This window comes from Oncorhynchus mykiss, chromosome 27, assembly GCF_013265735.2.
Source record: "Oncorhynchus mykiss isolate Arlee chromosome 27, USDA_OmykA_1.1, whole genome shotgun sequence".
Classification (NCBI taxonomy): domain Eukaryota; kingdom Metazoa; phylum Chordata; class Actinopteri; order Salmoniformes; family Salmonidae; genus Oncorhynchus; species Oncorhynchus mykiss.
Genome location: NC_048591.1, coordinates 33,614,968 through 33,627,590, shown reverse-complemented (window position 1 = coordinate 33,627,590; position 12,623 = coordinate 33,614,968). Strand labels below are relative to the sequence as shown.

General features: G+C 42.1%; 1 protein-coding gene across 4 annotated transcripts in view; it reads right to left on the bottom strand.

Moving 5' to 3' along the window:
* Positions 1-12,623, bottom strand: part of robo1 (roundabout, axon guidance receptor, homolog 1 (Drosophila)) — a 544,530-nt gene that overhangs the window by 308,131 nt on the left and 223,776 nt on the right. The window contains exon 1 of one of the 4 annotated variants that reach the window (XM_036964910.1): positions 4,736-5,659. The exons of the other annotated variants lie outside the window; for them this stretch is intronic. Coding sequence (XP_036820805.1) covers positions 4,736-4,793 — 58 coding nt within the window. The 5' untranslated portion in view covers positions 4,794-5,659. Of the gene's footprint in view, positions 1-4,735; positions 5,660-12,623 lie in introns of those variants that run through there. 4 annotated transcript variants of the gene reach the window in all.

Genomic DNA, 12,623 nt, shown 5'->3' with positions numbered 1-12,623 from the left:
TCTCTCTATTATGTGTGAGAATAATTTGAATGTGCTGGTGTTTTTATAGTCTTTTATGTCCAACAATAAATACATTTTTCTTCTTGGGGACCAAATAAAACCACCAGAGGGCCGCCAGTTAGAGAACCCTGCTATAGAGTGAGAAGACACAGTGCAGAGTGTTGGTGGCATCTCTTCTGTCAACTAAACCCGTACATACATACGTTTCAGTTTTCAGTTTCAATTACAATATACATTTTTTTATGGAGTCAATCACCATCATACCCAGCCATATCATTTCTTCATTTAGTTTTAAGTTGTTCTAACTCTGTTCATGATGTGCTGAAAGAGTAAGTGTTTTAAAGCACTAAGCATTAAGTACAGGTAGGCTATAATATTCTGCCAGGTTTAAACTGGAAAACGATTCCCTGAGACTTAGATGTAATTACATCGGCCAACTGAAGCTATAATACACTGCAATCAACAGGAGACTGGAAGTCATAACTGTTTCTTTCAATAGTAACCTGCCTTTCATGAGTTTACAATCAACTGTCATTACATCAAAGTTGCAATACATACAACTCTGCTTTATGCTATGAAAAGCATGTGAACTGTGAACCTAAACATTTAAAATCAGTGTTGGGTCCAAATGAATAAGGTGGATCTCTGCTATACATCCACTCTGGGATGGCAGTCATTAGCCACCTCATAACAGAATGTGAGCAACTGACCTGGAAAGCCCAGAGTGTATGGCCCAGGTCTATAAAGGCACTGATGTGAGAGAATGTGAGAAAGAATGAGAGAGAGAGAGAGAGAGAGAGAGAGAGAGAGAAAGGAAGAGAGAGAAAGAGACTCAGAGAGAGAGAAAGAGAGAGGAAGAGAGAGAGAGAGAGAGAGAATAGAAAGAGACTCAGAGAGAGAGAGGGAGAGAGGGGGAGACTCAGAGAGTGAGAGAGTAACAGACAGAGAGAGAGAGAGAGAGAGAGAGAGAACCATTTGCACATCATTACAACACTTTACATACATAATATGACATTTGTAAAGTCTTTATTCTTTTGAAACTTCTGTATGTGTAATGTTTACTGTTAATTTTTATTTCACTTTTGTATATTATCTACCTCACTTGCTTTGGCAATGTTAACACGTTTCCCATGCCAATAAAGCCCATTGAATTGAGAGAGAGAGAGAGAGAGAGAGAGAGAGAGAGAGAGAGAGAGAGAGAGAGAGAGAGAGAGAGAAAATACAAGTCGATTTGGAGTATATTGGTTGTGTACATTCAGCTAACCCAGCAGTGTTGTTGTGGCTGTTCTGGCATAACACTCCTGAGTTCACTCCTTTATTACATCACAACATTGAGAGAGTCTGGCAAGACACGAACCAAACAGCACGCAATAGAGGAAGAAAATTAGCCACAAAATGATTACGTCTGAGTAATGGATTGCTGAACAATGTCTTTGATGCCAAAATGCCACCAGCAAAATGGTGTATGTTTGAAATGAATGGCACATTGTATGTAGTAGTAGAACAAGTTCCCACAGCACCACACAAAGCTACACAGTAGTTGCAACACAGTAAGAGTAGTTATAAGTCAGAATGTAAAACTGGGAACCAATCTCTATCATGTCCAAACAGAACACAGATGAGCTGGTGTTGGGTTGTCAGTAGTTACCACAGCGACAAAGTCATAAACCCTGCCAATTTCTCAGATTTCTCTTCTTAAAATGGGATTTTAAACCTAATCCTCCTAACCCTAACCTTCAGGACAGGGTTTTGTCACAGTGCTAACTTTAGGCTTAAATTAAGACCAACAAGCATGGTTTGTTTTCATGAATTTTTCAGATAGACTATTTTGACTTTGTGGCTGTGGTAACTAGTGGAAACCACACCTGTTCTAGAAATGGACAGTGGTGGGAAAACATACAGTCCTTGAGTACAAGGAAAGACACCTTAACAGAAAGTAAAGACACGGTAATAGAATGTTACTCAAGTTAAAGGGAAAGTCACCCACTGGAAAAGACACCTTAACAGAAAGTAAAGACACGGTAATAGAATGTTACTCAAGTTAAAGGGAAAGTCACCCACTGGAAAAGACACCTTAACAGAAAGTAAAGACACGGTAATAGAATGTTACTCAAGTTAAAGGGAAAGTCACCCACTGGAAAAGACACCTTAACAGAAAGTAAAGACACGGTAATAGAATGTTACTCAAGTTAAAGGGAAAGTCACCCACTGGAAAAGACACCTTAACAGAAAGTAAAGACACGGTAATAGAATGTTACACAAGTTAAAGGGAAAGTCACCCACTGGAAAAGACACCTTAACAGAAAGTAAAGACACGGTAATAGAATGTTACTCAAGTTAAAGGGAAAGTCACCCACTGGAAAAGACACCTTAACAGAAAGTAAAGACACGGTAATAGAATGTTACTCAAGTTAAAGGGAAAGTCACCCACTGGAAAAGACACCTTAACAGAAAGTAAAGACACGGTAATAGAATGTTACTCAAGTTAAAGGGAAAGTCACCCACTGGAAAAGACACCTTAACAGAAAGTAAAGACACGGTAATAGAATGTTACTCAAGTTAAAGGGAAAGTCACCCACTGGAAAAGACACCTTAACAGAAAGTAAAGACACGGTAATAGAATGTTACTCAAGTTAAAGGGAAAGTCACCCACTGGAAAAGACACCTTAACAGAAAGTAAAGACACGGTAATAGAATGTTACTCAAGTTAAAGGGAAAGTCACCCACTGGAAAAGACACCTTAACAGAAAGTAAAGACACGGTAATAGAATGTTACTCAAGTTAAAGGGAAAGTCACCCACTGGAAAAGACACCTTAACAGAAAGTAAAGACACGGTAATAGAATGTTACTCAAGTTAAAGGGAAAGTCACCCACTGGAAAAGACACCTTAACAGAAAGTAAAGACACGGTAATAGAATGTTACTCAAGTTAAAGGGAAAGTCACCCACTGGAAAAGACACCTTAACAGAAAGTAAAGACACGGTAATAGAATGTTACTCAAGTTAAAGGGAAAGTCACCCACTGGAAAAGACACCTTAACAGAAAGTAAAGACACGGTAATAGAATGTTACTCAAGTTAAAGGGAAAGTCACCCACTGGAAAAGACACCTTAACAGAAAGTAAAGACACGGTAATAGAATGTTACTCAAGTTAAAGGGAAAGTCACCCACTACTTGAGTAAAAGTCTAAAAGTATTTGATTTTAAATATCAAAAGTAAATGCAACTGCTAAAATAAACTTAAGTATAAAAAGTAAAAGTATTACTCATTTACAATTCCTTATATTAAGCAAAGCAGACGGCACAAGTTTCTTGTTTAAAAAATGTACTTATAGCCAGGGGCACACTCTGACCCTCAGACATTATTTACAAAAGATGCATTATGTTTAGTGAGTCTGCCAGATCAGAGGCAGTAGATGACCAGGGATGTTCTCTTGATAAGTGTGTGAATTAGACATTTTCCTGTTTTGTTAAGCATTCAAAATGTAACTAGTACTTTTGGTGTCAGGGAAAATGTATGGAGTAAAAAGTACAATATTTCCTTTAGGAATGTAGTGAAGTAAAACTAAAAGTTGTCAAACATAGAAATAGTAAAGTAAAGTACAGATACCCCCCAAAAAGCATACTTAAGTAGTACTATAAAGTATTTTTCCTTAAGTACTTTACACCAAATGGACCACGCTATCACCAGGACAAACACTGCAGCCCAATATCCACAGGGTCCACCACTGTCTGTTTGAGTGATGAGGACAGCTCCCTCCAAGCCTCCCACAGGAATCACTGTGATAGGCCTGCATACTACACACTGTTCAACAGTTCAGGGTTAGAAAGCTAGTCCGCCCCCTCACCCATCCCTGAAAGTAGACTTTTTGCAGTCAAAAACAGCAGAAGTACTTTTTACAGTATACTGATGCACTCTCAGTAGCCTTTGATTGATCATGCTGTTCATGTCAGGAGAAGTAGGCCAATAGGCCTCTCAGCCCTTCGCATGTTATTGCATGATTTAGTTGGTCTTCATTAAATTGTACCTTTATTTAACTAGGCAAGTTAGTTAAGAACAAATTCTTATTTACAATGACAGTCTACCCTGGCCAAACCCGGATGACGCTGGGCCAATTGTGCGCCGCCCTATGGGACACCCAACCACGGCCAGATGTGATACAGCCTGGATTTGAACCAGAGACTGTAGTGACACCTCTTGCACTGAGATGCAGTGCCTTAGACTGCTGCACCACTCAGGAGTCTTAAAGAGAAATAAGAACAGGTACTACTGCACTTGAAAACACCATCTGAAGCTCTTGTTGTTTGAAGTGTATTTAACTGTCACTTCTGTACAATAAAGGAATAGACTATTTATTCCTGGATTTTCTAATTGATATTAAAATGTGTAGTCCTACTTCACATTGTATAGCCTAGCAAACAAAACGAAACATTTTGCCCCAGCACTGATTAAACATGTTTAGGTTCACAGGTCTCAGTTTCACACTTTCATAATTGACTTGCTATTAAAAAAAGTATAGACCTAGGCTACTTTTCTTAGCAACGAATTACTTGGCTATGTAAGTACAGTGAGGGATGGTACAATGTATTATCATACATTATAGAATATAATGAATAGATTGTGCAGTAAAAGTAGATGAATATATGCAATTGAATGGTACATCTTATATTCATACCGAATGTCCAACCCAGGTGTGTCCAAATGCAAAGCATCAAGTGAATGATCAGTTGCCTACCTGAGCACACATGGAGAATTCCAAGTAAAACCGACATCCCAATAGAAGTTGGTGACATTATTCAACGTCTCTCGTCTGAGAATATTGCTTAATTAATCCAAATTATTCGTGAAATACTTCAACAATCCACTCCTTCATAATCTTGATGTCAATTTCAAAACTGGTTTTAGAATACCGAGAAAAAAAATGTTATATTTAAAATGTTACTCCAATATATCGTCTCAAAAGTGGTATTCCATGAATTGTGGAGAATATAAAAATCTACCGAGAACAAACTGCCCGCAAAATGGGAATAGGACGCTTGTTCTGCGGTGTATCAATAGTAATAAACTGACGTGATATCCAAAAGCTATGGAAGCAAGTTTCGATCTTTAAAAAAAAAATGTTTTACATGTTATTTAGGCACGTTTAGAACAGTTCTATCGCTTCTTGGAGTTTGTCATCACGTCTCAGTCGTGCGTTCTCGTTTAACGGGTAACTGTATAATCCAATTCAAATAATCCTCTTCCCATTTATATGGATAATAAAGTAAGGAAATCACAGGCAACAATCCAGAGAGAAAACACCACAAGGTAATTTGTGAAACAAAAAACCAGTGGAGGTCCGTTGTAAACCGCTCCTAGAGAATCGATGCTTGCAGTCACATCATTTAGGTCCGTTTTTGAATCTGTCACTTGACAACGGGAACTTCAGAAGTTTTTCCGGGTTTAGATAGGCAAAAGGCTGGACACTTTGTAACCCGGATCCATCGGTCGTGGATCACTACTACTTTTCCATCAATTCAGTGGCCCTTGGGTTACCAAAGTTTCAACCCACAAAAGCGTATTTGGGTTTTCGAATCCCCTGTGTGCACCGCGGACCCCTTCACCTCGGGCAGGGGGGATTCGAATTCACATTCACAGCACTTCATTCACTGGAGTTGAATGCCTCGTCAAATGGTATGTGCCATTCTCCCCCCTTCAAGAAGCTTACAATTGGTTTTTCCATAGAATAAATTTAACCTCTTACAGGCTGGATTGGTGAGCGCAGCGCAGATGAGCGATCAAATCTTTTCATTTACAGAGGTGACTGATAACATTTATGTATGTTGCCTACCACAATACAGTTAAGTGTGTTATTCACAATTCCCATGCACGTGGTAAACCTATAGGTAGCCTATGTGTGTGAAGGATAGATCAGGCCACGTGTTAGACTTTTCCCTGCTCTTACACATTTCGATGTTATACTAAGCAATAGTATGCAATAATAATAATGCTAATAATAACAATAGAATAGAATATAGAGTTGAAACTTAAAGACTTAAAGTCATTTCTGTTTCCCAAAAATGTAACATCTTCTAGAAGAGAAAAAAACAATATGACAACTATTAACCTACAACCTATAGAATAAGATGTTTTCTCAAAATCAATGCACAGAAGCCATAGGATATCAAGTAATGACCTATTTTAGTGGCAATAGGACTACACTATTTATACAAAAGGTATGTGGACACCCCTTCAAATTAGTGGATTCAGCTGTTTCAGCCACACCCGTTGCTGACAGGTGTATAAAATCGAGCACACAGCCATGCACTCTCTATAGAAAAACATTGGCAGTAGAATGGCCTTACCGAAGAGCTCAGTGACTTTCAGTTCATCAAATTTCTGCCCAGCTAGAGCTGCCCCGGTCAACTGTAAGTGCTGTTATTGTGAAGTGGAAGCGTCTTGGAGCAGCAACGGCTCAACTGCGAAGTGGTAGGCCACACAAGCTCACAGAAAGGGACCGCCGAGTGCTGAAGCGCACCGCGCGTATAAATTCTGCTGTCTTCGGTTGAAAAACTTACTACCAAGTTCCAAACTGCCTCTGGTAGCAACGTCAACACTATAACTGTTCATCAGGAGCTTCATGAAATGGGTTTCAATGGCCGAGCAGCCGCTCACAAGCCTAAGTTCACCATGCGCCATGCCAAGCATCGCCTGGAGGGGTGTAAAGCTCACAGCCATTGGAATCTGGAGCAATGGAAATGTGTTCTCTGGAGTGATGAATCACACTTCATCATCTGGCAGTCCGAAGGACGAATCTGGGTTTGGCGTATGCCAGGAGAACACTACCTTCCTCAATACATAGTGCCAACTGTAAAGTTTGGTGGAGGAGGAATAATGGTCTGGGGCTGTTTTTCATGGTTTGGGCTAGGCCCCTTAGTTCCAGTGAATGGAAATCTTAACTCTACAGCATACAATGACATTCTAGGCGATTCTGTGCTTCCAACTTTGTGGCAACAGTTTGGGGAAGGCCCTTTCCTGTTTCAGCATGACAATGCCCCTGTGCACAATTTTTTATTTTTTTTATTTCACCTTTATTTAACCAGGTAGGCAAGGTGAGAACAAGTTCTCATTTACAACTGCGACCTGGCCAAGATAGAGCAAAGCAGTGCGACACAAACAACAACACAGAGTTACACATGGGATAAACAAACGTACAGTCATTAATACAATAGAAACATCTGTATACAGTGTGTGCAAATGAAGTAAGGAGGTAAGGCAATAAATAGGCCAATAGTGGCGAAGTAATTACAATATAGCAAGAAGAAATACTGAGAGAGAAAAGAGCAGAAAAACAAAAACAAATTTTGGGATGAGGTAGGTAGCGAGGTCCATACAGAAATCTTTTGTCAATATCAGTGTGGAAGAACTTGACTGAACTGGACTGCGCAGAGCCCTGACCTCAACCGAATCAAACACTTTTGGGATGAATTGGAACGCCGACTGCGAGCCAGGCCTAATTGCCCAACATCAATGCCCGACCTCACTAATGGACTTGTGGCTAAATGGAAGCAAATCCCCGCAGCAATGTTCGAACATCTGTGGAAAGCATTCCCAGAAGAGCGGAGGCTGTTATAGCAGCAAAGGGGGGACCAATCTCATATTAATGCCCATGATTTTGGAATGAGATATTTGACGAGCATGTGTCCACATACTTTTCGTCATGTAGTGTATCTGTTCTATACTCCCAAGCTCATGCTTTGGCTTTCTGCTGGAGTGAGATACAAATCTTAATCAGTCAATTAAAATTCACTTTAGGGGCGATTATCTTGGAACTAGGTTTTTCTTAACCATGATCAAAGATGCTAATCTACTTTAAAATGTGTAAGATTTGCTAAACGATAAACTTTTGTCATTGTCTTTTCAATGCAGTTCTTTTGCATTTAATCAATTCTAGTTGAAAAAAAAATACTCCAGCAATGACAGGTATTCATTAAAAAAGATGGTTGAATTTGATTAATTTTATGAGTAAATGTTTTATGTAAAAGGTTCATTAAAAAATGACATTGATTACATGAATTAAAAATCTTGATAAAAAGTAATATCATAGCCCATACAAAGAGCCTATAATTTCAGCTCAGGCCCTGTCCTTTGAGGCCGTATTAGTTACCCAACAGCGCCCTCCAGTGAGAGTAAGTGGAACTCATCCATCATGGGCATTTCGCCATCTTTATCTGCGATGGAGATGTTATTGACAACACACAGGCCAAATAAATAAATCCTGAAAATCTAAATGTATTATCATCCAATAAGAAAAACTGTCACCTATCCACCCTTTTGTGTACAATGTGTTGATCTTCATCAGTTATGCCTCATTGTATGTAGGATGAGGAATAGAGTGATCAGGAGGTCACACTGACATACAGATTATGGTAAACGTCATTCAATCGCATTATCTCCCCTATTTCTCAGTCTCATTCATTCCTCTCCATTTAGGTCTCAAATGTGATTCTGCTCTTTTCTTGAACCAGCCTCTGTGTCTCAGTGTTCTACAAGGTGTCGCTCCTGCCAGGCTGTCACCAATCCTTTAATTGCCCTGGTTCTGCCAATGGCTAGTCAGCTGAATACTTCCAAATGGAATTATACTTTTCTTGGAACCAACAGGAGAGAACAGTACAAGACCGAAACATACGGGCGATTATGGACCCTGGCCTCATTGAGACAAGCAACATGGGGTCTGACTGAGAGGTCTGGCATGTGGAAAGCATTCACTGGCTGCAGGCAGATGTGTTTTACATTCTTTTAGAAAGTGGAGAAGGATCAACCTACAAAACAGAGGTAGCTACAGTAACAATGTGATGTTGTGTCTACTATGTTGCATCATCACCCCCTACTCCCTCCGAGCATCACCAACCTGATGTCCCAGGTCTAAACCAGTCCCTGACTGGAGGGGAAGAATGAAAAACATCAGTGGAACTGTCTTTGAGGTCCATATTTGAATTTGAGGAACCAACAGAGTATGAAGGCAAATCTGATTTAAAAGATTTGAGCTTCATTCTGAGAAGTACAGAACCATTCACAACACAAGCAGACTAAAGCAAGTGGATGAATACATCCCCCAATAAATAGCTCAGATATTATTAAAACAAATACTGAAAAGATCTTTGTTTGGGTTCACTATCTTTCTCTTTGTTTTTCTATTGAATTTGGATCTGAGGAATACAAACAGTTGCCTTTAAAGCTGTTTTAGTCGGCTTCCTCTCCATTGCCTACGACAGCCATCCATGCAGTAGCAGATAACAATAGCTGAGCTATCTCCTCTCTATCCTCCTCTCAATAGCTGAGCATATCTCCTCTCTATCCTCCTCTCAATAGCTGAGCATATCTCCTCACTATCTTCCTCCTCTCAATAGCTGAGCATATCTCCTCTCTACCTCCTCTCAATAGCTGAGCATATCTCCTCTCTACCTCTCAATAGCTGAGCATATCTTGTCTCTATTCTCCTCTCAATAGCTGAGCATATCTCCTCTCTATCCTCCTCTCAATAGCTGAGCATATCTCCTCTCTATCGCAGAGCAGGCGAGGACCTGGATGTGAGTTGTTGCCTTGATCAGAGCAGCACAGAGGCAGAGAAAATAACATATTTGTCTTGACTGTGACAGCTGCGAGCTGGGAGAAGAGAGGAGACAGTAGAGTGCGTTTAACACCACAGCCATTTCTCCTTTCCTTGGCACAACCTCCATGAAGAGAAAAGATAGCATGAAAGTACAGACAACTTTTCCACCCTTCCCTGCATCCCATTCCAGGAGACTATCAACTTGTGATGATTACAATAACTCAAACATTGTCCCCAATTACTAGGAAAAGGGATGCAAATGATGTCAGTACATTCAAGCCAAAGAGGTTTGGGATCAGTTCATTTGTAAAAGCTCCAGGCTTCTCCACCTTTCGATAGAATGCACAGATAATTTAATTAGACTTACTATGGAAAAAGTGTTTACATTTGTTTGTCTTGCTGCTGTGGTACCTCAGAAGCAAGTGGTCTTGGTGGGGCCCCTGCGTCTTCCCCTGCTGTCTCTTACACCAGTGGGATTGAGATGTCCGCAGAACAGTGTGGCAAAGGGGCCCAATGATGAGGACCCTTATGAGGGCAGACCCCCAGCATGGCCAGTACCACCACCAGTAGAGATACAGACTGCATGGTGTCTGCTGTAATAACACAGAACCAGACCAATCCCACTGGGATAGATCCTTTTCATAGCCACGTCATCAGCAACGACTCACATCCAGGTCCCAGTCTGATATTCCCGAATATTAGTCCAGCAGTAGTTTAATGTCCCAATGTCAAGCAATGTATCCAGTACCAGTATCCAAAATAGAGTTCACTATCCATTTCATCAGCTGCCACTTTAAATACAAAGAGAAGAATCCACCTTGGCTTAATTTGTGATAGGCCTATTCTTCCAAATACAGGCTCAGCTTGAGAAAACTATCATGAAGCACCATGCAGAGAGAAATATGAGATCCAATGCTATTTCAGGTTAAACTCAAAGAGATGATCCAATGGCATTTCAGGTTAAACTCAAAGAGATGATCCAATGGCATTTCAGGGAAAACTCAAAGAGATGATCCAATGGCATTTCAGGAAAAACTCAAAGAGATGATCCAATGGCATTTCAGGGATAAACTCAAAGAGATGATCCAATGGTATTTCAGGGAAAACTCAAACAGATGATCCAATGACATTTCAGAGATAAACTCAAAGAGATGATCCAATGGCATTTCAGGGATAAACTCAAAGAGATGATCCAATGGCATTTCAGGGATAAACTCAAAGAGATGATCCAATGGTATTTCAGGGAAAACTCAAACAGATGATCCAATGACATTTCAGAGATAAACTCAAAGAGATGATCCAATGGCATTTCAGGGATAAACTCAAAGAGATGATCCAATGCTATTTCAGGGTTAAACTGAGAGATGAAAAGGCTCCAAAGTATCCCCAAAAAATACTTTCAAATTAGACCCTGGACAGCAAATTAGACTATCAGTATCACCTTCTGGTAACACCACATCCTCCTCAAACCCCATCTCCACAGACTCTCCACGTCCACAGCTAGTGTTTCCCCCAGTGTATGATGGGATCTTAGTGAGGAGCTCACAGTGATCAACACACATACAATGTGTATGGGGTAGTTCATTCGCCCTCCTGTGCTTCTGCTGCTCAGCTATCTCTCTCGCTCTCTCTCTCTCTCTCGCTCTCTCTCGCTCTCTCTCGCTCTCGCTCTCTCCCCAACCAGCTCAATGGACAGGCCTTCTCTCCCTCTCTCTCCCTAGCCAGCTCAATGGACAGGCCTTCTCTCCTCTCTCTCCCTAGCCAGCTCAATGGACAGGCCTTCTCTCCTCTCTCTCCCTCTCTCTCCCCAGCCAGCTCAATGGACAGGCCTTCTCTCCTCTCTCTCCCTCTCTCTCCCCAGCCAGCTCAAAGGACAGGCCTTCTCTCCTCTCTCTCCCTCTCTCTCCCCAGCCAGCTCAATGGACAGGCCTTCTCTCCTCTCTCTCCCCAGCCAGCTCAATGGACAGACCTTTTCTCCTCTCTCTCCCCAACCAGCTCAATGGACAGGCCTTCTCTCCCTCTCTCTCCCCAGCCAGCTCAATGGACAGGCCTTCTCTCCTCTCTCTCCCTCTCTCTCTCTCCCCAGCCAGCTCAATGGACAGGCCTTCTCTCCTCTCTCTCCCCAGCCAGCTCAATGGACAGACCTTTTCTCCTCTCTCTCCCCAGCCAGCTCAATGGACAGGCCTTCTCTCCTCTCTCTCCCTCTCTCTCTCTCCCCAGCCAGCTCAATGGACAGGCCTTCTCTCCTCTCTCTCCCCAGCCAGCTCAATGGACAGACCTTTTCTCCTCTCTCTCCCCAGCCAGCTCAATGGACAGGCCTTCTCTCCTCTCTCTCCCTCTCTCTCCCCAGCCAGCTCAATGGACAGGCCTTCTCTCCTCTCTCTCCCTCTCTCTCCCCAGCCAGCTCAATGGACAGGCCTCCTCTCCTCTCTCTCCCCAGCCAGCTCAATGGACAGGCCTTCTCTCCTCTCTCTCCCCAGCCAGCTCAATGGACAGACCTTTTCTCCTCTCTCTCCCCAGCCAGCTCAATGGACAGGCCTTCTCTCCTCTCTCTCCCTCTCTCTCCCCAGCCAGCTCAATGGACAGGCCTTCTCTCCTCTCTCTCCTCAGCCAGCTCAATGGACAGGCCTTCCTCTCTCCTCTCTCTCCCCAGCCAGCTCAATGGACAGTCCTTCCTCTCTCTCCTCGTTCCGTCCTATTCTTCCTGATAACTCGCTTTTCTTTTTAATATTCAAAGGCAGTTTGTGGAAATTTCTTATTTTCTTGTGGTGTGTGTGTGTGTGTGTGTGTGTGTGTGTGTGTGTGTGTGTTTGTGTGTGTGTGTGTGTGTGTGTGTGTGTGTGTGTGTGTGTGTGTGTGTGTGTGTGTGTGTGTGTGGAGCGGGACCCTGCAGACCGCATGCTGATTGTCCCTTTCAGGCGTGTTGAAGCCTTCATAAAGCCCGGGCCACCCCTGCCCAGAGGTGACTGGAAGGGTCACACACAGGCGGGGCCTGGCGAGAGAGTCCACATTCTCTTCCCCCTGACTAACA